The sequence below is a fragment of the Adiantum capillus-veneris genome, chromosome 7, assembly GCF_014529385.1.
Source record: "Adiantum capillus-veneris isolate H3 chromosome 7, ASM1452938v2, whole genome shotgun sequence".
Lineage (NCBI taxonomy): Eukaryota > Viridiplantae > Streptophyta > Polypodiopsida > Polypodiales > Pteridaceae > Adiantum > Adiantum capillus-veneris.
The window spans coordinates 150,382,720-150,408,695 of record NC_140937.1 but is presented as its reverse complement, the minus strand read 5'-3'; the positions used below and the strand labels follow the sequence as shown (position 1 = coordinate 150,408,695).

Below are 25,976 nucleotides of genomic sequence, written 5' to 3'. Positions count from 1 at the left end.
ATTAACCATTTGTCCGATATAACCAAATGTTTCTACATTCGTCCTCGCACTATAACTAGACTGCCTCGTTAATCGCATTCGTGTCGCATTGACAACAAGCTAAGCAGATTAGAGAAAAACATGTTTAAATTTTTCCTTGGCTTTTAAATTATATTGATTCTTTGAGTCATTCTACATGAGTACTTGCATCATAGACATCAAACAATTTCATTAATATATATAGTTCCATTCTCAATTCATTTATGTTCTTCTTTCATATTCTTAAACCAAAAGGTCATTAAATCGTGTCACTGCAGCTAACGAAGCACTCTAGTTGAGTTTCCTAACCGGGTCAAGCGCAACGGTTTAGATCATCATGCCAAGCGACCGCTTCTACGTTCAAGAAACCAAAAGAGCACATTAGAGCTGAGTCGCACCAGCTTTAGCAGGGTTAACGATCTGCTAGCAGACAGTTGGTCGCACCCACACGCTGCTTGGCATGCCTACGAAAATCACGTTGGAAAGGGAAGTTAGCAGTCAGCTCCTTATTGACCTGGGACTGCGAAGGTGAAGCTGCATCGTACTTGTCCAGAAAAATAGCTTATACCCCCGCTTTTCCAAAGTGCTAGCAGCGCTTGCCTCCACCTTCGACTTTTCCGCCTGAGCTTGAGGAATTTCCAAATGTAGCAAACCCTCTCTCCCCTCCCCCCACTCCCCCCGAGTGCGACCCGGCCCTTAGGGTTACCAAGTAAATACGCATTTAGCGTTCGGAGTCGCGAATTTTTAACCTGTTGAAAGGAGACTAACTATTGCGCCCGCCCGCCCGCGTGCATACACGCACGCGCATATTGTCTCTCTCACACACACACACACACACACACACACACAGACCAGCGACTGGGATTTCGCACTCCCCTGGTCACAGCCATCCTCTCTGCAAATTTGGTATCTTGCTAATCGCCACGGTTAGAGACGACAACGAATTTGTTTCAGCGAAGTCTCTGCTATCAACTCTGCATTTTCTCTCAAATTGCAGGTCTGCGAAGCTCCCTATTTTCGTTGACGAAAAGCTTAATAATTGTGTGTTGTTCTGTCTATTTAGTAGATCTTGCATAGATTCTTCATGACAGATGGTTTGTTTGCTTGACCAAGGAGGGTGATTGATATTGGACTATTGATTTCTTGTGTTCAAGTGAACGGTTTTCAACAGGAAGAGCCCTGGCTTTGGTCTTGACCTGTTTCAGCTGTCCGAGGTACTTTGGATTGTTGATTTTTTTTTGGTGTGATTCACATATGGTTTGTAAATATGTTGAATTCGCACGCGGTGCTGTGTGATCATGATTTAGAAATATGTTGATTTGGTTTGAGGCTTGCTTTCCAAGCTTGTTAGCTTTCTATGATGTGGGCCACTTTTTTGTCTAAGAATGGTTCAGACAGAGTGCTTGAATTTTAGAGGAGTCATGGATGAATGGAATGTGATCTTAAGTGATTATAACTGCCTAGACACCTTCAGAGAAATTTGTCCACTCCAAGAATTTACCCTTAAGCAGATGTTTGAGTGTGCCAGAAAATGGTTGTCAGACTTTTGACATTGTTGGGAGTCTGACATTAAAAGGACTAGTGGAATATATAGTCAAGAACGTGGAGTGTGTTGGTGACCACCCAAAATAAAGATTAAAAAGCAAAGGGAAGAGCCAACTGGAGCAAAACCACGCACTCAAATTTGGTGGAGCAGGACTGAAAAATGCGGTGTGATTAGTGGGCTGCATCGATTGATTCAAATGTGTTTGAAATGAATTCCGGATGTTTGAAAATGTTTGAAAGAATGGGATTTTGAACTAGTCCGCATTTGATGTCCGATTTGTGTTTGAAAACACTATGGCGAGCTTGCGGCTAGGTGCTAACATGGTAGGTACGGATGGGCTGATGTGGACAGCATATGGATTTTGTTGACGTGGCACTTTTTCTCTGCTTAGCTGCTTTGTTGGGCACAAATTATAGTTATTAGATGGTTTAAGTGCTTTTGAGCACTTTGTAAGAATAACTTGTAACATGAGATGCTTTTGGGGCCTGAAGCCTTTCAATATGAGGCTACGTATTCTGTCGCACTTAGATATTGTGCGTGGGTGCAACTTGGTCAATAGAATGAAACTCAATCAATAGAATACAGAAGTATCGCAAGGGGCGTCTATTGGAGGGGCCAACACCTCCCTTTGAGCTGCACTCCAATATGTCTCATCTACATTCTCTCTTCCGTTGCACACTCGAACACAGCAAATGTTGAGAAACTGCGAAAGAAATCTTGAAAAATCGGGAGATCGAAATGAGCGCCTGACCAAAAACAATGAATCGTCTAGCGCAAAGTGATGATGATCATAGTGGAGGTGGCTGTCAGGTGCAACAGAAATGAAACGATGAAGATCTAGACTTTACACTTCCACAAATTTTTGCTTCTTTCAATGTGTGCTACTTAGCACGAATGATGGTTCCTTTTAGAGAGAGAGAGAGAGAGAGAGAGAGAGAGAGAGAGAGAGAGAGAGAGAGAGAGAGAGAGAGAGAGAGAGAGAGAGAGAGAGAGAGAGAGAGAGAGAGAGAGAGAGAGAGAGAGAGAGAGAGAGAGAGAGAGAGAGAGAGAGAGAGAGGAGGAGGAGGAGGAGGAGAATGACATTTGATGGGGTCCCAACTAACCCTCTCAAGGCCCCCCCACACCGTTGCCGATGTGGTATTTGCTTTCAATTGCGTAAATGGAGTGTTTACACAAGCAATACGTCAATGCAGACTCTATTGAATCGAAGGGGGAATGTCGCCATGGTAACTCTTTAAAGTGAAGCACCTCCAGGGCTGATTTGGGACTGATTTGTGCTCCGGATGAGAGGAATGAAGGGCTAAAGGCTTGCTGCAAAACGCAGATCTAGCAGCTGCTTGATGCGCAAAGCAAGGCTGAAAACGCAAATGATGATGTAGCCTATGATGGACAGCAATGGAACCACTCGATGCGGCGAGGGAATGGCCGAGAAGAGGCTTAATGCATAGTTACCCGGAACGCGGATCGGGAACGGCGACGGCCTCCTGCGGAACGAGGGAATGAGAACGGGTCCGGAACGGGAACGACACGGAACGGGAGGCTTAAAAAACACCCAAATAATGCTATTTTTAGCGTTGTGTTTGAATACAAGTTGTACTAGAGTCCTTTGACTCTAATATCCACAAAAAACACAATTCGAAGACCATTCAACCATGTTATGACTTGATCGGGATGTGCGGCACCGCGGCCATGGTACATACACAACATTGAACAAATTCAATGCCCATATACAATAACACATGTAATTACAGAGTAGAGCTCTCAAATAATTGCAAGAGTAGAAGTCAGAGATAAGACTTGAAACTTTGAAAGTTGAGCCATAACATTGAGCAAAATACACTTTTCGCTTAATTTTGGCTAACAAGACCCGCTAACTTGCTAAGGCGCTACAAAAAAACCAAAGGTGACATATACCATAATGAGACTACAAGGGGCCAAACCAGTGACCACAATACCAAAAGACTAAAGGTGACAAATACCATAAAGATGCTACAAAGAGGGCAAGCAGCCTTACAAAAAGGTAAGGATAATGGAAGTCCTAAAGTCGCAACTCTCGAGTCTCAAGACTCAAGAGCCACTAGTCTGAGAAGCCTCCCAATTCGCAGTAGCCGGCTGTACATCATGCACATCCTCCCATTCCTCATCATTGAGCTCTAGGTCCGGTTCGACCTGAGCCATGGATGAAGTACTTGGTGTCGGTGGCTCTGCATCTCCACCTGCCTGAGGAGCCTCTTGCTCCATCTCCCACTGTGTAAAAGGATCTATTTGTTTACCTGCACTCTTGCAAAGCATTTTCAAATTTGCGTTGACAAAGACAAGATCATTTGCCTTCTCCACTCCAAGCCGATTCCTCTTCTTGGAAGCAATGTGGCTAAAGGTACTCCAGAATTGCTCCAAGCATGAGGTACTAACTGACTGGCTGAGAATACGGATCGCCAATCTCTGAAGCTCAGGGCCATCATAGCCATAGTCCTTCCACCATAGCACTGAAACTATCTTCCTGCGATCATTCTGAGCATCTGGACTGCCAAATGACCCCCGCATCTCTCTGTATCGTCTCAACTGATCTCTGACAATGCGTGGCCTATCTCTTTCTAGAACCATCTTGTTTAAGATCTCTGTGAATTGGTTCATGACTTCTCTATTTGTCTTTTGCCTTGCACCTTGGAACTCTGGATCCACCATGTACGCTGCCACGTGTAAAGGAGAGGCATATGAATTCCACTTTGAGCTGCAAAGCACATGGATCTCCTCATATCGCTCTGCTTTCGGCTCAAGCTGCTCGATCATGCGGTCCATTGCCTCATAAACCTTGCCAATGCAAGGGTCCATACCATCCAGAACTCGAAGCAAATGAACCACCAATTTTACCTGTGCGTCTAGACTCTTGAGCTCCTTCTGGAACTCAAGATCCTCTACCTTATCCTTGCACAAAATCCGTGCAACTGTCTTTGCATAGGGGGACGTGGTGAACTGATCACTGATAAAGACTTGTCGGACCGCATTTTGACATTCAGATAGCCTGCGCACAAGAAGAAAGTTGAATGCGAAGCGGGGGTCTGAATACTTTATAAGCACTTTGCCGCCCGACCTCTTGAGGTACTTGCTCCAAACCAAGTTGTGATTGTTGATGAAAGCAACAATCTTCACTGCATCAGCAATGACTGGAGCGATCCAGCCTAGCTTGCTGATGTCTTTTAGAAGGTTATTCAAGCAGTGTGCCATGCAAAAGTACACTATCACATGCGGATAGTGGCCCTCTACAATAGTTGCTGCTGCCTGTTTGATGCCGCCTCATCTGTGACAAAGGCCACCACGTGTTGCTCACCGATCGTTTCTATGGCGGCTGTCCATTCTGTAGAGAGGACATTGGTGGACTTGCCACTCTCGGTGCCATTATGAGAGTGCACAAAGCACATCTCTCCACTCATGTATGCGATGAGGCCATGGATATATCTCTTCCTTGTATCGCTTCACCCGTCGGCAATGAGGGAAACGCCATGTTTTACCCAAAGACGTTGAATATTGAGTGTTGCTTGCTCCACGATCTGCTTCTCTCGATCGAGCAAAGTGGTTTGGAGAGCCTCTGAAGATGGCGGCACATAGCCGGTGCCATACTCTCCTATCCGTTGCACCATAACTTTCCAATACTCCGACCTATTTTGATCACACATAGAAGAGGTTAGTATCAAAAAGGCGGAAACGACGATAACGGAAGAAATGAGAGAAGATTGATAAAACATACCTCACCGCGACAGAAGAATCGGGCCACGGCGGCATCCACCTCTTCCATTCTTTGGGTCCCAAGAGGTGGCAAGGGTCCTTTGGTGACGAATCGGACCCAATGAAGATCCACCGGCACTGACACCGGGTAGAGAAGGAGAAGGGAAAATGAGGGTCTTCGGGTCGATACCTTTGTGTGCGGGCTTGGATTTATGATTGAATTGCTTTTCCTCAAGATCCTTCCTCTTCTCGATGCTTATGTTGGTGCAAAATTTCACCTCATGTCCTGGCACTCGAAGAAAGTGTGCCCTCATGCCCTCCTTTCCGCTTGTAAGAGCATAACTTGCATGCTCATGCACGAGACCTCCCGCTACTGACAAGGTGCCCTCCGAGGTCACTTCATCCCACCACGACCATTCCTTCGCCTATTGAGTGTTGCCCGCTTGAACGGAGGGGGTTGAACGAGAAGAAGAGGCCATGGATAATTGGATTATCCGAGAAAGAGAGAGCTTGCTCCTTGAGGGTTTGAAAATTGAGAGAGAGAGAGCTTGAGAGAGAGGGCTTGAAAGTTGAGAGAGAGGCTGGACTCCGTTGAAGCCTTGAGGGCAAGCCCAAGGGAGAGAGCTTGAGAGCTTGACTGTTGAGGCCCGAGGGTAGAGTTTGAGAGCAAGCCTCAAGGGAGAGAGAGCTTGATAGAAAGGGAGAGAGAGCTTGAGAGCTTGTTGCACTTGTGAATGAAAGGGGTGAAGGGGGCAACTTTTCCATAGATTTTATGGCCCTTTCAAGATTACAGATAAAGTCAATGAAGAGACTTTCAGATTGGATTTGCCTTCTCATTGGCGCATCCAGAATGCTTTTCATGTAAGTCTCCTCCGACCATATGTTGGTCCTTCTCCAATGGCTCCAGTACAAGAAGATCCTCCAGAAGTCGAAGAGACTGAGAAAATCCTTCAACCGGAACAGACGATACACCACTCCAAGAGACAACTAAAGTCCGGGAGACTACATTAAAAGTATTTAGTCAAGTTCAAGAATTACACCCCTTTAGATGCAAAGTGGATGACTCAGTCAAATCTCAAGGATTACCCAGACATCCTACAGAGTTATGTTGACGCTCTACAGTTGAGGTCAACTGTTTAGAACCAAGAGAGATGTAACAATGTCAATTTTTGTAAATAATTAATTTCTTTATTAGAAAATAATTATTTACTTAGTTGTGTGCACATCAAAACAGAACTAGTAGTTCTAGGGCCTCATGTGTGCCCGAATGCAACATAGAACACCTTAGGGGGGACCCTAGCATAAATTTATCCTGACGCCCTAGTGATTGGGAAATCGGGTCTTCAATAAGGGGTAGACAGTAGCCTCAAATTTTAGGCTCAGAAAATTACGCGTGTCAGTGCGAGCTCAGGAATGAGATGTGGTCCTTAGAACACTGATCCTAAGGCCCATAATTATTTATGAAGGCCTTAGGATAAGTCAGTTAAATTATTTGTGTTGGGCCAAATGGTCGAGACAAGTGCGAACAAGCAACGTCAGAGCAGTGCCGGTACGGCATTGTGCTAGGGAGCAGCTAACGTTTTCATAAATAGCATTCATGTGTGCAGTTGTGAGCTAAATTGCACATTTCATTAATAGCTTAAGAACTTTTAAAGTTTTTAAATGTGAAAGTTGAAGGGTTAGAGTTATTAATGAGAAAGTGTGCCAAGTGGCCCACTTTCCCATGCAATCTCTCTCTCTCTTGCTCTCTCACCCTCCCTCATCCTCTAGTGCCCCTCTTCTTGCTAGCTTTGATTAGAGCGCCTCCTCTCTCACTGGAGAGGTTGGCAGTGCACCTACCCCCCCTAAAGTGAGCGTGCTCTACGCACCATAGCTCTCCATTGAAGCTTGAGAATCAGCCCTTGTGGTGTATGTGGAGTCTTGGAGCTCCCATCACCTAGAACAAGGTTTCTCTTGATTATAGGCTGCTGTGGGGGAAGATTCATCGCGAAAAGTAGAAGAAAACTCTTCAAGCTGCTGTAAATTCTCTGTTTCTAGCCCCTAATCACCTCTATTAGGGTGAATTTCAGCAAAGTACTCAGAGTCTCGTTCTTCTCTACCTACACTACACGTACACAAAGTTTGGTGCGATCATTGCGAAATAGGTCTTTATTTCGGCATTGGGACATGCTTAGGTAACATTTTCAGATTATGTGCAGAAAATTTACAGCAAGCATGTGCGCGTGCATTTTGCATATTTCTCTCTTGTTTTTATTGTAGGAATGATTATGCATAAAGGGACACAGTTAGCGGAAGGTAGACTGTCACGAGGACGTGGCAAGTGCTAACCTTAGTTGTTGGTTTCTTTCCAATGATTTTCGTTTAATTTTTGAGACCCTCTTTTGAAGTTGCAAATGGCCGGACATTGTATATGGCCAGTGTGAAATGGTAGCTTCACTCGCAGACAAGAAGTTGGTCGGCACTGGAATTGGAGTAGTAGAAGGGTTTCTAGGCTCAGTTCAAAGTCATTCAGGTCCCCTCGCCACACTTAATAAGCTCGTGGATACTAGGAAATGAGGCACAGTGCCAAGGTGGGGTCACCCATAGAAAATCACCTGAGAACTTGGCTACATTGCATTTTTAGATGTTGTCCCAGTGGCGAAAGATGGTCAGATGACCAGTGAAAGTCCAATTGAAGCATCTCCTAAAATTTAGGGAATTGCTATTTTGGGCCACGAAATTTGTTCGGGTCATTAGCGTCAGAATGACAAAGGGAACATTTTATTATTTTGCTACAAAGTCAACTGATGCACCAGTTGAGAGATTTTTAAGCGAGAAGCCCAATGCGGGGAAATTGCATGCATAAGTGGCCAATTTGCCAAAATGTGAAGGGGGGCGAGTAGAAATCAGTAGGGGACGCATTCTTTCATTTCCTGTCACAGGTAAAGAGCTATTGTGTGCAAGCTTTCCCTCTCATGTACAATGTAGTGCAAGCAGGGTGGTCTCGTACGGTCTCGTACGTTTTGTACACGTACGACGATGTGCAGTACTAAACGAACTAAAAAAAATTATGATGTACGATGACGTTATGTACGTTCAAAATAAAAAAAAACAAATAATTCTTAAGCCTAAGGCTTAGGCCTTAAAGAAACTTGACATTTAGACAGATTACAATTATGAGAGCTTGAGAGGGAGAGACAATGGAGAGCTTGTCACTTGAGACTCGAGAGCTTCAATGGGAGCTTGAGGGGGAGAAACCCAAGGGAGAGAAGGAGAGCTTGAGCCTTGTCACTTGAGAGCTTCAATGGGAGCACATGGATGATGAGAGCATTGAGAGGCTAGAGCTTGTAGCTTGTAAGTTGTGTTGAGAACAAGGTGGAGGAGTTGCTCAAATAGATTATAGGAAGAGGAAGAGCATGGGAGAGGGAGAGCATGGGGCATTATGGATGTGAGAGGGAGAGCATGGCAATAGGCATTGGTACATGCCACATGATTGCAAACATGCTCCAAAATGGCTCCCTAAACGCCCACTAACACGTGCAAAAACTGCCGCCAACGGTCATAAACGGCTACATTTTTCGATCGTACAGAACGTACTAAACGTACGGAACGGAACGGGTCCGACCGAACGGTACTAGACGTCCCGTACGTCGAACGAAAACTACCCTGAGTGCAAGAAGTGATGTCCTGCACACTCTACATTGCTCTCTCCCCCCCCTTGCGTGTAGTAACGTGATGCCCCACAAGAGGGCTCTTCATTTGACCTATGTACAATTGTGTGGTCGTATGCTTCTGTGCCGAGGTAAGAGCCTCTTTGAACAGGAACATGAGTAGCTAACTGCTACTCCAAAAGCAGCCATCGGTGAGGGTGATAACCTCATCTTACAGGTGCATTTTCAGCGTTGGTTATGCGTTGTTTTTGGATTGTTTTGCAACCTTATGGATGCCAAAAGCATTGGGAACAGTGCCCCACTGTTAGAGGACAGTTGCAGGACTGTTTAGGGCTGAAAACAGGGTAAAAACCAGTAAATACAGCGAGTTGTAATTGTTGTTTTTGGGCTGGAAATAGAGTCTTTAGAAGCGAGTTCCAACAGGGAGATTTGTTCAGGGCAAGGTTTGGGGTTGTATGCTGCCGAAATTTTACTAGAACCTGTGTGATCTAGTTGGATACAGGTGAAGATCCCTAGGAGTCTAGTTTTGTAACTTTACCCTCTAAAGGAATAAAGAAATACCGAAAGGGGCGCCAGTTTTTCGGGCCTATAGGTTGTCGGCGTCTGCTCGGAGCATTCTAGCTTCCGAGCCATGTGTCCTTTGAAGTGTTAATTCTTGTTAATGGTTTTTATTTGCAAAGCTTCTCTGTGTATTAAAGTAAAGTTAAGTTTCGGGTGAAAGCCTACGTCTACCGTCCTATGGGCCGGTTTCATAGACACTCATTTTTGAGAGCTTCCGAGGAGTTTTGTGGAAGATAGACTCTACCTTGCGAGAGCTTCCCAAAATCTCACAACAGAGGGAAATCCTCTCAGTAGTCAGAGAGTAGTTTTCTCACTCTCTCAGTCAGAAGCAGAAAAGGAACAAAGCAAGAATAGAGGACGGGCTTTTGCTTCGTTCTTGTGCTTGTAAAGACTCTCTCGTAGTAATAAAGATATTCTCTTTATAGGGGAGAACCATCCCATCCCCAATGATGTGTCAAGCTAAATTGCAATTTAAAAGTTAGTTTACGCTTCTGTATTTTTGTGACAACTCCAATTATTCGGCTATGATGGTGGAGATGCCAAGGTGGATGGGTTACATTTTGAGATACAAGCATGTTGGATTTGCCAAGTGTCGTAGACGCCAGATATAGCTCCACAATAGCGTTTTTGATGGAGAGAGGATGGAGGAGTGCCTTGCGGCGTTGTCTTCTTGGACTTGGGATGGACGAGCTCCTTCTTTTGGTGTCGATTAGCAGGTCCACAGTTTTGCATTCCGACCAGGAGCTGGGGGGGTATTAGGGTTTGTCACACAAACGAAAGTGTGTACTTAAATACGTTCGAGAACTCTTCAATTATATCATTTAAGAATCCACACATCATAACACTGAGAAATAATGCAGAGGGACATGGGGCTGTCTGTCACCAGCATGTGACTACTATCTATTCTTTTTATTGATTTCTTTCTTATTATTTATTCATTTTCACTTTTTGGAAACACCCCTCTGGAAATCTAACTGCCCTGCATCGAATAGCTAGTGTGGAACTGTTCAGAGGGAGTCCAAGCCCGAGGGCAAGAGAGCACTAAGGTTCGACAACGACTATGGTTAGCCAAAGTGGGGTCATTGACTAGCCAAAGTGGAATCCTTTGCTACAGAGGCTACATTTCAGTTCTTGGTGTGGCTGCAGTGTACAAAGAGGGTCAGATGACCTAGAAAGATACAATGGCAGCATCTCCTAAAATTTAGGGAACTGCTATTTTGGACTTGAAAATGTGTTCGCCTCATTACCTCCGGAATGACAAGGGGAACATTTTATTACTCTGTCGTGAAGTCAACAGGGCAACCGGTCGGGAGATTTTTAGGCGGCAACCCCGAAACGGAAAATGGCCTGTAAACGCGCCAAGTGGCACATTTCTGTGCACTTTCCTCATGCATGAAGAAGTGGCGCTGAATTTAGAGAGGGAAGGGCTCATTTTCAGCTTCTGTCACACAGGTTGAGAGCTATGGAGTGCTTCCTTTCCCTCTTATGTACAGTGCGGTGCCAGGAGTGATGCCCTGCACGCTACACACTGCTCTCTCTCTCCCCAATGGCAGTATGCCCCTCTAGTGGGCTTTTCATTTGACCAATGTACAGTTATGTGGGTTCATGCGGGATTGTCGAGGCAAGAGCCTCTTGCACAGGTACTGGATTAGCTAGCAGCTAATTCCCCGCAGGTACAGGTGAATTCGGAGAGGTTTCACGTGCGAAATCCCGTCCGATTGAAAGGGCAAGTAGCCCTACAGGTGCGGGAGCTCGAGGACTTGCTACGGATGCGACCGGCACGTGAAACGGAGCCCGAAACAGTGAATTACAGCCTGCTGTGTATTTTTGCAGGTTTAGGTTTCGGCCCTAAACGGACCCTAATACCCCCAGGAGGTTCGGGGACGCGAGGGGACCGCTGTACAGGTGATCTGGCGCATTTTCGGGGCAGAAAACAGAGAATTCAGCGTGCCGCCGATTCTCGCTAGGTTTTGCAAAGTGTCCGCATGCGTCGGGAAAGTCATCTAATGCGTGGGGATACTGACTGTGAAGGGTCCTAGTATAGTTATGTTGCCGAAATCGGGCCAGAACAGTTGAAATTCAGCCAGATTGTGCGGGGCAACTTGTAGGGAACCACAGTTTTTATTCCCTCTTATAAAGAATAAAGAAATACCGAAAGGGGCGTCTATTTAAGGGCCAATCTGGTGTCGGTCTTCTCATACAGGTGCAATCTAGCAACCTGTATCCCTTTCCCCTTTATTGTGTCTTGAAAGTACAGGTAAAATGGGCGACAAATTAAATGGGTGAAAGCAAATAAGGTTTAAGTCTAAGGTCTACCGCCCTTTTGGATTAAACAGGCTGGTTTCATGGTTCCATCGCCGGGATTGAATCACTTTTTCCCATAGAAGTGAGTCTTGGTCAGTTTGGGTTTGAAGACACAGGGGATCATAGACCAGACACAGGGAATTGCAATTATGGCTGATAGACCAGATGATGTGACTGAAGAGGTTTCCTCTTCACAAGGTCAACAGACACATGAAGTGGGTGAGTCTTCAAGACCACCACAGACGGATGATGATATATTCAGGACCCAGTTGGCTACTGCTGTGGCTATGTTCACACAAGTAATGCAGAACCCTAGGTTTTTAGCCTTTCTGCAACCTCCTCTTCCGTCTCAGCAAGTTGGGTCCCTGGATCATATTCAAAAGCTTGTTAAGGCTCAAGCACATGTGATTCATACTGCAGAATCAATGGAAACACCTGTACACTTGATGGAGACCATGCAGTCTCTAAAATCTGTGCCTAAGGTGCAAGAACAGGTGGCTGAAACGGCCGTCTTTCAAGCTGTACCAGTTCAGCCAGCCACCTTTCAACAGCCTATAGCTAGTTCTAATGGGCAGGGAAGCAACCTATAGGCTATGCAACAAGTCTTCCCACCACTTTGAGTACACCCTGGCTATTTTGGAGGTGGATCAGTATTCCAGAGCCTGGCTGGTCATGCACCTGGAAATCAGTTTTACACGCTAGGAACAGTGTTCGGGGGTGCTCAAAAGATGAGGCCTAACCCCATGTATGGTGTCATGGGCATGCAACCAGGGTTTCAAAGCACTCAGGGCCAATTCGGGATGCCACAGGCAAATTTTGGTATGGTTGGAATTACAAATCAACAGCCAAATATGGCATCTCCAGGTCAACTTAATAGCGGCCAAGGAACACAGATGAACCCTAACAGTGTTCCCATGTTTCAGTCACTTCCATATGACAACTTAACGCTGCTGGAGAAGCCAACTCTGTACAAAGAAGATGGCAAAGGTGTGACATTCATGACCTTTACAGGGTTTGATGACAGGAAGAAGGCTCTCTCATTCCTCCAACAGTTTGACAAGGCCTATGCAGGAGGAAACTTTACAGAGGCTTCAAAGGTCCGCAAGGCAGCCACCTTCTTGACAGGGAATGCGGGACAATGATGGACAACTTTATTGCTTCAAGGGCAAGCTCCGTCACATGGATTTACTTCAAGCAGATTTTTGCATCAGCATGGTTATCTAATGACTTTGAAGCAGATGTCATGACAGAATGGCACCAGCTTAATGCTGCTACTTGCAAGAATCTGGATGACTTCAATCGGAAGTTTTGGAAAGCTCTACTTCCAGTAACTTCCTATAGGTTTGTGCCACTGACAGAACAGATTGAAAAATACTGTTGTGGCCTACCCAAAGGATTGAGAAAGTACTGCACGAAGACCAAAGTCATTACTTTGACGCAGCTCATTGAAGTAGCAAACACTGGCAATGGTTTGCTCAAGGGAGAAGATTGTGAATTCAATATTGGCGTCAAGGAAGGATCAGCCAAGAAAAACTCAGCGAAGAAGTACGTTCTCAATGAGGTTCCTAGAGCAACTCAGGAGCCAGCCAAAGCATGGAAAGGCAAAGCCACGGCTGAACCAGCAAAGGGACCAGCAAAGAAATGGAAAAGACCTTTTCCTCGCAAGTCGGAAGAGCAAAAGAAGGTCCTAAGGTCAGAGAACAAATGCTTTATCTGTGAGAAGCCTGGCCACATTGCTCAGAATTGTCCTCAAAAGAAAAGGCCAGCTGATTCTAAAGACAAGGAGGACAGGAAAGGGAAGAGGCCCATGGCTGGTCTCGTGCCAGATATGGTGGGCGACAAGCCAAATTCAGATGCAAGTGAGCTTTGCAGAGCATGGGGAAAAGTCTGGGATCAAACAATGCTTATCTTCTTTGATCCAGGTGCCAAAGCCAATTTCATTTCCCCAGAATTGGCTTCAAAGTTGGGAATCAGACCTGAAGAGATGGGGTATACAGCAGAAGCAGGTTTGGCATGTCCTGGCCATACAGAGGTTGTGACACCCATCATCGGAAAGTTGCGCATACATATTCAGTCCTATGTAGATGCTGAAGAATTTTACATCATGCCACTGGATGGATGTGACGTGTTGCTAGGCATTCCTTGGTTGTTTCGTGTACAGGGAATCATGGATGCCTACAACAAAAAGATCACTGTACAGAGCAAGGGAAAGACTCACATTCTGGATGTAAAGCTTAAAGGGGAGTCTATTCCCACTGTATCAACTTCTGCTATTACTTCTGTAATGAAAAAGCATCTTTCTGCATACTTGGTTTTTGCACGTGAAGTGTCAGATTGTGATGAATCAAATTTATCTGTGTTAGATAAAAAAAGGTCAATGTTTTTACAACAATATAGTGACTGTTTTTCCGATTCATTATCGTCTCAATTACCGCCAGAGAGACCCGAGGACCATGCGATAGATTTGGTGCCAGGCAGTAGCCCACCAAATAAGCCTCCGTACAGGGTTAGTGCGGCTCAGCAGAAAGAGATAATGAGCCAAGTACAGGAGCTATTAGAAAAGGGGCTGATTCAGCCCAGTTCATCTCCATTCTGTTCTCCAGTGCTGTTGGTGCAGAAAAAGGATGGCTCATGGCGTATGTGCATCGACTACCGTGCACTGAACAAGAATACCATCAAGAATAGGTTCCCTATACCTAGAATTGATGATATTCTGGACAAATTAGGAGCAGCAACTATGTTTAGCAGGATAGATCTAAAGAGTGGGTACCATCAGATCCGCATTAGATCAGAGGATGTGCACAAGACTGCTTTTAGAACGACGTTTGGCCTTTATACGAATTTTTAGTGATGCCTTTTGGTCTCACAAATGCTCCTGCCACGTTCAATAGGATGATGGACATAATTTTTCGTCCACACTAGCAGTTTGTTGGTACATTCTTTGATGACATGATAGTCTACTCAAAGAATGAAGAGGAGCATATGCATCACTTGGCCATTGTGTTCAAAGAGCTACGCAGCCATAGGTTGCTCATCAATGCAAAGAAAAGTGAATTTTTTTCTGGAAGAGATTCATTTTCTGGGACACATTGTCTCAAAGGATGGTGTCAGAATGGATCCTGCTAAAGTTGAAGCGATCAAGTCATGGCCAGATTTGAAGACGGTGCACGATGTCCGAAGCTTCTTGGGACTATGCTCCTATTACAGAAGGTTTGTCCGAAATTTCGCTGAGATTGCTTCACCTTTACATGCTCTTCAGAAGAAGGCAGTCACCTTCAGATGGACACAAAAAGAGATTTCAGCTTTTAATCTCTTAAAGGAAAAGATGACTTCAGATCGAGTCATTGTGTTGCCAGATCTTAGGAAGTCATTTGTCGTCCAGTGTAACGCCTACGGTAGTAGCATTGGTGCAATGCTAATGCAAGATGGCAGGGTAGTAGCCTATGAGAGTAGAATCTTGCAAGGGCCAGAAAAGACTATGCAAGTCTATGAAAAAGAACTGCAGGCCGTGATTCATGCGCTCTTACGTTGGAAACACTACCTGCTAGGTGCAGATTTCGTTGTCCAAACGGATCATCAGACCTTGCGATACTTATTAACATAGGCAAAGTTATCTGAGAAGCATATGCGATGGGCAAATATTTTGTCCACGTTCCATTTTCAGATTGTGCATGTGGAAGGCAAGAAGAACGTTGTGGCTGATGCCTTGTCAAGGAAGCCACAAATTTCAGCTATGTCAATTCCATATCATCATGAGCTTAATGATATGAGGGAACATTATGCAAATGATGAAGATTTTGCAAGGGTCTTCGAGCAGCTAATGGATGGACAACGTCATGAACACTATCTTCTCAAAGATGGCTTTATGATGATGCATGGCAGATTGTGTCACAAAGCCATTGCGACGCAAAGTTATGGAAGAGAGTCATGTCCCACTGTATGCAAGGCATCGTGGTATCGATGCTACAGTTAAAGCGGTTGAGACATTCTTCTATTGGCCTACATTGAGAAGAGATGTGGATGCCTTTGTGTGAGAATGCCTAATATGCCAGAAGGTCAAGTTTGACAGGCAAAAGGCACCAGGGTTATTGCAACCACTGCCTATTCCAGATAAACCATGGGAAAGTATTGCTATGGATTTTATCTTTGATCTTCCGAGAACGCAGACAGGAAATGATGGTATTTGGACCATCATTTGCAGATTCAGCAAGCAGGCTCATTTTATTCCTGTCAGGAAGAAGATAAAGCTAGATCAGATGGCACGCTTGGTTATGAGCAATATTATCAAGTATCATGGCATGCCACAGTCGATTGTTAGCGACCCTGATCCACACATGACAAGTTTGTTCTGGAGAGGCTTGTTTGAGAATATGGGCACAACGCTTGAAGTCTCTTCGTCATTTCATCCTCAAACAGATGGGCAGTCAGAAGAGGCAAATTCTACTGTCCTAGATCTGCTGAAGTGCTATGTGTCAGAGCATAAAGGAAAGTGGGAGCAGTATTTGCCATTGGTGGAGTATGCACACAATAATACAGTGCATTCATCAACTGGCAAGGCACCTTTTGAGATAGTTGAAGGTGACAAGAAAGTTCCTCCCATACTGCATACAAAGGACAAGATATTTGAAGCAGATAAGTATGTTCAGGACATGGATGAAATGTACAAGAAGGTCAAAGTGGCCTTAGAAAAGAATCAGGCAAAGCAAAAGAAAGCAGCTGATCGTCACCGTCGTGAAGTGGTATATTCACTTGGTGATTGGGTGCTTCTGCGGTTTGAAAAGGCAAGGTTAGAGAAGATGAAGGGCAAGGAAAGACTGTTTCCAAAGCTCAGCATGCGTTACTATAGGCCTTTTCAAGTATGCGACATAATCAGTGATGTTGCATATAGGCTGAAATTGCCTGAGAGTTGGAAGATTCATAATGCATTTGTAAGGTGCAGCGGAATGAATGTTGTATTTTCTCAAGATTAGTGATCTTTATTGCTCAAGGTTCCTTTTAGTTCTTAGGGAAGGAGAGAGCCTTCCGTCTTATGGAGAGTGCTATGATCATGAACAAAGTGAGTGGATATTGTGCGTGCAAGTGAATGAGACTGAGAGAAGGAGAGAGAAGAGATACGACACCCAAGAGGTTGTAAAGCCCTCCTCCGAAGGCCCCACTCTCGTCGGCGAGAGTGGTCTACTTTGATTGCACAAAGGTGTACAATGCGAATGTAATGGACCGATGCAATGGGACTACGCCGATGACAACGACGGTGATGACGACGACGACTTGATGGCTGAAATCTGTGATCTTCTAATCGCTGAATTTCGTGACTGTTTCGGTGGCTGAAAATGACTGTTTTGGCTGCGTTTTTATGGCCGAAAATGGGGGAACATCTGCAACAAACTTGGGGGCTGATCTGCCATAGGGCTGAAAATGCTGTGGTCTGATGCGGCAAAGGCTGAGAATCAAAAACGCTGGCTGGATCTACCCCTTGCCAAAAACGCTAGGCTTGTGGAGCCAAAAACGCTAGTAGGCTGAAATAGCAAAAACGCTATTGTTGAAGAATTCCTGGCGATGGCAACAATCTGCTAACGCTAGGATGCTAAAGGTGATGGCGATGACTGCAAATGAGGAAGCGCCAATGGTGGGAATTGGCCCGGCGAGGATGGAATCCAAAAGCGCTGGGGGTGTTGGGGGGTACTGCTGAGAAGTTGCCTGTTGAGCGGGAAGCTCCTGCTGCCTCTTCTACCAGAAAGTGATAACTTGGGTTTGCTTATATATTAACTTAGCAAAATTGCCCTCTACTTTTCTACTTTTGTTGGAAAGTCACTTCAAAATAATAAGTGAAAATAACCAAAAATAAGAAAATAGGCTAAATGCACTGGAAAATTCCCCTAACTGATGCTAATGGATTTTGATGGGAATTCCGATGATCATGCTGTGTGCAACCGGAGGATATGCATCTATGCTAAGTGACTGGGCATGCACGGTCTACGAAGAGACTCACAAAAGTGCCAGATCACTGCTAATCTAGACTTGACTGGACTGACTGAACGCTGCTGTGGTGTAGCTTGTCCACGGACACATAGGGTTGGGATGTGTCACGTGACAGCGTTTCATGTGAGTCTTCTCAGACCCTATGTGGGTGATGTGCCAGAAGATATGCCAGCTGAAGATCAGCCGGAAGTTGAGGAACTTGACGAGATCTTGGTCCCGGAACAGATTTTGGCACATATAGAAAGAAAAGTGAAAGGCAAGGTTGCTAGGTGTTACTTGGTGAAGTTCAGAAACTATCCACCCATGGATGCTAAGTGGATGAAAGAAGGTGAACTTGCAGAGTCACCAACTGTGCTATCACTTTACCTTGAAGCCTTCGATTTGCAACTTACCTTGACCCCTTGAGTTTCAGAGCTACATGGATTGTGAGTGTGACAATGGCTTCTGAAAGAAATGATGTACATGTTATTTAAAGTGAGGTCAAATGAAGTACATGTTACATGAATGTTAGAGCTGTACAGATTGTGAGTTTGGCAATTGCTCTTATGGAACGTCCAAAAGTTTGGTTAGTGCTATAGAAGTTAGTATTTCTTGTCAGTTTGTCAAGGATACAGTAACTACTTCTATTAAAGAGTACATGTGTAACTGCATTCTTAAACTGTCGGTTTGGGTATGCTCGAAAGTGTTACTAGATCCAACGTGTACTAAAAGATAGTGGCGAAATGTGTAGCTATCATTTTGTTATTGGAAAGTTAATGACTCAAAGCAATGGCAGAGTGCGAAGCTACCACTATGTCATTGGGACAGGGTTCACACGTAGGCAATACATGTGTCAACGAGGTGTTGAATACACCAGGGTTGACAATGAGCATGTATGTGTTGTACATGTGTCGATAGGTGTGCGCACACCCGAGTGTTGACTGTGAGCATGTACGACATAGATGCAAACAAGGACGTTTGAGATTTCAAGAGGGGGGTATGTCACCAGCATGTGACTACTATCTATCCTTTTTGTTGATTTCTTTCTTATTATTTATTCATTTTCACTTTTTGGAAACACCCCTCTGGAAATCTAACTGCCCTGCATTGCATAGCTAGTGTGGAACTGTTCAGAGGGAGTCCGGGCCCGAGGGCAAGAGAGCACTAAGGTTGGACAAGGACTATGGTTAGCCAAAGTGGGGTCATTGACTAGCCAAAGTGGAATCCTTTGCTACAGAGGCTACATTTCAGTTCTTGGTGTGGCTGCAGTGTACAAAGAGGGTCAGATGACCTAGAAAGATACAATGGCAGCATCTCCTAAAATTTAGGGAACTGCTATTTTGGACTTGAAAATGTGTTCGCGTCATTACCTCCGGAATGACAAGGGGAACATTTTATTACTCTGCCGTGAAGTCAACAGGGCAACCGGTCGGGAGATTTTTAGGCGGCAACCCCGAAACGGGAAATGGCCTGTAAACGCGCCAAGTGGCACATTTTTGTGCACTTTCCTCGTGCATGGAGAAGTGGCGCTGAATTTAGAGAGGGAAGGGCTCATTTTCAGCTTCTGTCACACAGGTTGAGAGCTATGGAGTGCTTCCTTTCCCTTTTATGTACAGTGCGGTGCCAGGAGTGATGCCCTGCACGCTACGCACTGCTCTCTCTCTCCCCTATGGCAGTATGGTATGCCCCTCTAGTGGGCTTTTCATTTGACCAATGTACAGTTATGTGGGTTCATGCGGGATTGCCGAGGCAAGAGCCTCTTGCACAGGGACTGGATTAGCTAGCGCTAATCCCCCGCAGGTACAGGTGAATTCGGAGAGGTTTCACGCGCGAAATCCTGTCCGATTCAAAGGGCAAGTAGCCCTACAGGTGTGGGAGCTCGAGGACTTGCTGCGGATGCGACCGACACGCGAAACGGATCCCGAAACAGTGAATTACAACCTGCTGTGTATTTTTGCAGGTTTAAGGTTTCAGTCCTAAACGGACCCTAATACCCCCAGGAGGTTCGGGGACGCGAGGGGACCGCTGTACAGGTGATCTGGCGCATTTTCGGGGCAGAAAACAGAGAATTCAGCGTGCCACAGATTCTCACTAGGTTTTGCAAAGTGTCCGTATGCGTCGGGAAAGTCATCTAATGCGTGGGGATACTGACTGTGAAGGGTCCTAGTACAGTTATGTTGCCGAAATCGGGCCAGAATAGTTGAAATTCAGCCAGATTGTGCGGGGCAGCTTGTAGGGAACCACAGCTTTTATTCCCTCTTTTAAAGAATAAAGAAATATTGAAAGGGGCGCCTATTTAGGGGCCAATCTGGTGTCGGTCTTCTCATATAGGTGCAATCTAGCAGCCTGTATCCCTTTCCCCTTTATTGTGTCTTGAAAGTACAGGTAAAATGGGCGACAAATTAAATGAGTGAAAGCAAATAAGGTTTAAGTCTTAAGGTCTACCGTTCTTTTTGGATTAAACAGGCTGGTTTCACTGTCCCGAGAAGATGGGATGGTCCCCCCCCCTTCATGATTTTCTAAGAATCATCAACTTGATTCTTACAAACACATAAACCGGAGTAGCTTGCATTGTTCTTTGTCATGGAATTATTCTGATGTAAGAAATGCATATGAATCATTAGTCTAATGGTTGAATCTAATGTACCCGTAGCAAAAAACGGCTATGTCTATTTCGTTTTGGATTGCCTCTATGCGGGAGCGGTCACTATTGTTAATTGCTTGTTTATGGGTGCCCAAGCGAGGACGCCTTTGCTGAAATTTGCGTTAGGAATTCGTCAGAGTGCTGAAAATCTACGTGGACAACGGATAAAGTGCTTGTTTGAGTGCGTCTGTTCCCAGAAGCTTCTACGGACTGGGCTGTGTCACAAATTTTGACGTGTCAAGCCACTGAAGACCCAGCGGGTTAGGGCTCCTCGAGCCTAACCCTAGCCAACCTGCATATCTCAACCGAGGGGCCTAAACTCTAGCAGAAGCAGAAGAAGAAGTTATCACCAACTTACAGTTCCTTGGCGAGTGGCCCAAGTATCAAAGAAGGGGTTAGGATTAAAATCCTAACTCCCACCAATGGGACCACGTCCGATGGGGTCCAAATTCATAAAGCAAAGCCAATAGCCACACACACTCAAAACTTGCATGAAGTTCTGATGACGTGTCAGTTGTACGGACGCCTACATTTCACGTTACTGACGTGGCTGGCTATACAGACTTCTGCGAATTGCGTTGGCAGGTGATGACATGGCAGATTGTACGGACAACCGGCTTTTGGAAGACCAAATGCTTTTAGACTAGTTGCTATTCATGTAAACTGCTTTTGAGGGCCAAGGGCCTTTAAATATGACATGAGGGCTCACTCTTTGCGTGGAAGGTGCAGAGAAGTGCTGCTTGAGCTGTAACGTGTTGAAGAAACATAAAGAAATACCGAAAGGGGTGCCAAGGTTTGGGGCCAGTGCTCTCTTGGGGTGTGCTGTGCATCTGTTTCAATTTAGTTGTTTTGAAGTGCTTAAAGTTTGTTCTATATGTTCTTTTCCGTTGGCACGTGGTGCCCTCCTGTTTAGTGGTATAAGAGCTGTAGTTGTATGCTTTTCTGAAATCATATTGGTCCTACCAAGAACAAACAAAGCACAATGGCGTTTTGGATTCTACAGAGTACTTGCAGTTTCTTCTCAACGAACTTCGCGACGTATTTTCGCGGCATCCGCAACAGAATCAGGACAACAAAATCTCTTGATTCTGCAAAGTTTTCAAGAGTTCCCAAACTACATGTTACCCTCTCTAATGCCCCTGGTGGTACCCCCTTCTCCGACACCAAAAACTGCAAGAGCCTCTTAACCGGCAACCCTTTCAGCCTTCAGTTTTAATTGGGGGAGTCTTTAGTAGCGTGGTGCAACCATTTGACCTGATCCCATGGTCTGTAGCAAAAATGCCAAGGCTGATTTGCAACCTGAAAACGCTATCTGCTGGGATCTGAAACAAAATGCTAAGCTTGATCTGTTGATGAAAATGCTAGCTGTCCTGCTTCTGTTGGCTGAAAACGCTAGGTCTCCTGCCGGTGTTGTTGAGAAGGTGCACTGCAAGTTATCGGAACTTTTGCTGCCTCTTCTGACAGAAAGTGCTAGCGCTAGGTTTCTTATATAGTGACTTAGCAAATTTGCCCTACCCAATTTTCCAACAAAGTCTCTTATTAAATAATAAGTGCAAAATGGATAAATAGGGAAAATGGGTTCTGTGCACTGTAAAGTGCTCATGATGGGTACTGATGGTCATGCTGATGATCAGGTTGTGTGCAACCAGAGGATATGCAACTACTCTTAAGTGCTTGAACATGCACGGCCTGCACACAGGCTGACAAAGGTGCCAGAACACTTTTTAAGCTGACCTGAATATTGGCCCTCCCTAGTACCGAGAACAACTCAATGTTTTCCTTCCAAAAGTGCTTAGGAGAGGCCAAAAATGCTTGAAACTTTTTTCGACTAGGTATGTACTTCAACGAGTTTCAAGTGGTAGTCATGTATCTGCCTCTTATGTATTATGGGATTTTCAGGTCTTAAAACCAACCACTGGTTGGTGGGCCTTGTCAGGCCTGAGACTGGGATTACAACTTTATGGCTTCCATGTTTGAAGATTGTCTAGCTCTTGTGGAGTTTGAAGTTTCCAGCACATTTTTTGATCCGTAGAATCTAAAGTTTATTTGTATGTGGCCATGACAGTTCGTAGAAATGAACTCACGTGGAGCTAGCACCTCCGGTGGCAATGATACATCTGCTGTCCGAAAAGACTCTAAGAAACCAAAGAGTAATGCCTCCTCCCTTCACTATTTTAGTTTTATCATGTATTATAGCTTAAGTGTTGCTCTTTGACATAATTTGCTGCTTGCACTCATACTTTTGCCTCAGCTCATGTAAACTTGGAACCTAAGTAAAAACTCAGGTGGCTATTGACATTGGTGCAGGTTCTGCTTTTACACAGCAAGAGCTACCGGCTTGTAAGCCTTTGCTGACACCAAGATGGGTCTGTTCCTTCATGTGCAGTTTTGTAACATAATGTGAAGAACTGTCTTGCTCGGTAGTATCTGACTTGAATGTGTACGCAGGTTATCACCATCTTTATGTTGGTTGGTGTAGTATTCATTCCCATAGGCGTCGCTGCTTTACTTGCTTCAAGGACTGTAAGAACTCTCTCTCTTGAATAACAGGTCTTGAGTTCAACTCGTCGGCTAGATCTTTAAGGTCTCTTGGGATACTTTCCTACGACGTTAAAACTCTCTTCTTCTCGGGGGTGTGTGTGTGTGCTAATAAAAAAAAAACGAGGAAAATGGTATAACCTTGCTATCACCCAAGTGTGGTAGATTGGTTATGCCATTTCCCTCTTGAATAGCAGGTGTTGAGTTCAACTCCTCGTTGGTTAGATATTTAAGGTCTATTGGGATAGTTTCCTACGACGTTAAAACTCTCTTCTTCTTCTTCTTCTCTCTCTCTCTCTCTCTCTCTCTCTCTCTCTCTCTCTCTCATGTGGTTCATAAGCCAGCATAAACCGCCATATGAGTGATTGCAATACAAGGAGAAATTCCGTTTGGATGTAAGTGCAGTGGTTTTATATATTAACATGGAAGAACATGAAGGTGTATATTTGTCAGGGTCTTTTTGACTTGTTTGGAATTGTTAAGAGTTCTTGAGAAAAAGAATGATCCACATTTTCTACCAAAGCTTGGATGTGTGGTGTGCCACAAGACTGGAAGAGGTTTTAGTGTGCAAAAATACATGACTGGCCAAGAGTAATGCAGTAAACATTAGCAATTGATGCTGCGCCATCTTATGCAGATGTATGTTCACTTAATGTGCGACAAGATTGTGAAAAAATTAAGAATTAAGGGTTTCAACTCGCAAGGTAAAGAATGAAAGAAACAAGAAAGTAAAGGGTTATAGGGGGTCGAGGATTTCAAGGACCAAAGAATGAAAGGTTAGAATTCTGATGACCAAAGGGTCCCCTAGGATTAAAAATGTTGGTTCATAGTTGGCTGAGTAGGAGACCCAAAGGAGGGCTTCTAGAGAAAGTTGAAACCAACCCCTCTCCTTCCAAAATGCAAAGACATTTTAGGTAGGGCAAGCTTCCTCTCCCAAAAGAAGGGTGCCTCAGAAAATACAATCTTTAGCTAAAATGTAGGGTCCTATTTGCAAAATGTTCTTTGTTGAGCAGTAGATTTCTCTAGAAAGTGAAGTAAATGTGAAAATCAGATTTCCCCTACAAGTACACCTCCAAAACCTGTTGCTCTTGTAACAACTTTTCGCTTAAATTTCTGATTTTGTATTTTGTAATCAGTCTTGTACACTGGTGTTTATGTTTGAGAAATCTTAGGAGAGCTGGGTTTATGCAGGTGGTTGAAATTATTGATGAGTATCAGACAGCATGTATTCCCAGCACATACACAAATAATGAACAACGAGTTGAGTTTATCCAAAATGTAACTACAGAGAAGCACTGTAGCAGACCTCTACAGGTGTGCTCCTTGTTTTCTTTTTTGGGGCTGGCCCATTGAGGGCTCTGGATGAGCTTATGCTGCACCTTTGAAGTGCTACATTTGTATTCAGGTGTCAAAACTCATGAAGGGCCCGGTTTATGTGTACTATCAGCTGGATAATTTCTATCAAAATCATCGGCGGTACCTTTTTTTTGAAACCTTGTGATACCATTTTTTGTAATTTCCTGTTACCAATCTTGATTGCTATGGGCTTTTCCCATGTGTGTCGTAGGTATGTAAAAAGTAGAAGCGACGAGCAGTTGCTAGATGGGAATGCCACAGATACAGATGCTTGTAAGCCAGAGCAAATGCTGGGAGGGCTTCCGATAGTGCCATGCGGTCTGATAGCATGGAGTTTGTTTAACGACACATACAACATTTCGACTGGTGGCCAACAGATAACCATAAATAAAACAGGCATCTCTTGGAAGAGCGATCGTGAGCACAAGTTTGGAAAGGTTTATCCCCAGAATTTTCCAAATAACTTGCCCAGTAATGAGAATGGGAGTTTGATTGGAGGTGCCAGCTTGGATGAAAATACACCGGTGAGTGCTCTAGAAGTGGTGTTGATAAACTTGATATATCTACGGGTTCGCTTGGCCATGTATGAAAATGCACAGCTGTCATTTGCTGTTTCCAAAAGGTATTTCTTCCTTTGTTTTCTGTAGCTGTGGTCCTTTTTGCTTGCGGTTAGAAGTGTAAGGATGGATGGAATGTTGAACTTTGTGTCCATGCATATTTTTGCTTGTTTTTCATTCAAGCTATGAGCTTTGTCTATGATATGGGTGTATGTTTAAGCTTGAAACAATTGTGGTTTGTCGTAGGTATTTGCTCCTTTGTTTTCTGTAGCTGTGGTCTTTTCTGCTTTGCGGTTAGAAGTGTGAATATGGATGGAGTGATGTACTTTAGTGTCCATACATATTTTTGCTTGTTTTTCATTCAAGCTATGAGCTTTGCCTATGATGTGCGTGCACGTTTAAGCTTGAAGACACTGGTTTGTGGTGCTTTTTTCAGCTGAATGAAGATGAAGATCTCATAGTCTGGATGAGGACTGCGGCATTACCAACATTCCGGAAGCTGTATGGGAAGATTGAACAAGACTTAGCTGCTGGTTCCAGTTTGAATGTCACAATCAACAATGTGTACAACACATACAGCTTTGGTGGGAAGAAGAAGCTTGTGTTATCAACTACGAGCTGGCTAGGTGGAAAAAATGACTTCCTTGGTGTAGCTTACATCACGGTTGGATCTCTATGTGTTTCTTTGGCCTTGGTCTTTTTCCTTGTCCATTGGAGAAATCCAAGGTAGGTTGAAGATCAAACCATTTACTCAAGTTATGATTTCATCACAATTTTTGAGAAGTTAAAGCAATTTCTGGTGTATCCGGCAGGCCACTTGGTGACACGAAGTACCTGTCTTGGAACCGACCTGCCTCTGCCAATTGAGACAAGGGAAACTTTGAGGCACATGCTTTCCCTACTTGCACCCAATATTCTTTGTGAAGCTGTTTCACATTCGTGCAATTTTGTTGAGGGTCATCCTCATCAGCTACTTCCAATTTTTGTCGTTGCAACATGGCATTTTCAAATAACATCTATGTATTCTAGCGATTGTAGACGTTATGAGGCCTCGTCATTGTATATTGCTCTGTATTCAGGTGGCTTCTCTGTTATAATGCTGATTTGAGGATTGTTTGCAA

The 25,976-nt window shown here is 44.5% G+C and overlaps 1 protein-coding gene across 4 annotated transcripts; it reads left to right on the top strand.

Moving 5' to 3' along the window:
* Positions 1–768: 768 nt before the first annotated feature.
* On the top strand, positions 769–25,976 carry LOC147454803 (ALA-interacting subunit 3-like). 4 transcript variants are annotated; one of them, XM_086516640.1, is made up of 10 exons: positions 769–1,015; positions 1,173–1,232; positions 22,470–22,554; positions 22,712–22,770; positions 22,853–22,927; positions 24,134–24,256; positions 24,348–24,418; positions 24,510–24,822; positions 25,292–25,581; positions 25,668–25,976. In XM_086516640.1, exons 3-10 carry the CDS (start codon positions 22,479–22,481, stop codon positions 25,720–25,722), a joined length of 1,062 nt encoding a protein of 353 aa, XP_086372766.1. In that variant the 5' UTR covers positions 769–1,015; positions 1,173–1,232; positions 22,470–22,478; the 3' UTR covers positions 25,723–25,976. The 4 variants fall into 4 exon arrangements, with proteins under 4 accessions (XP_086372766.1, XP_086372765.1, XP_086372767.1 ...); XM_086516639.1 differs by having other exon boundaries at positions 1,132–1,232; XM_086516641.1 differs by having other exon boundaries at positions 1,110–1,232.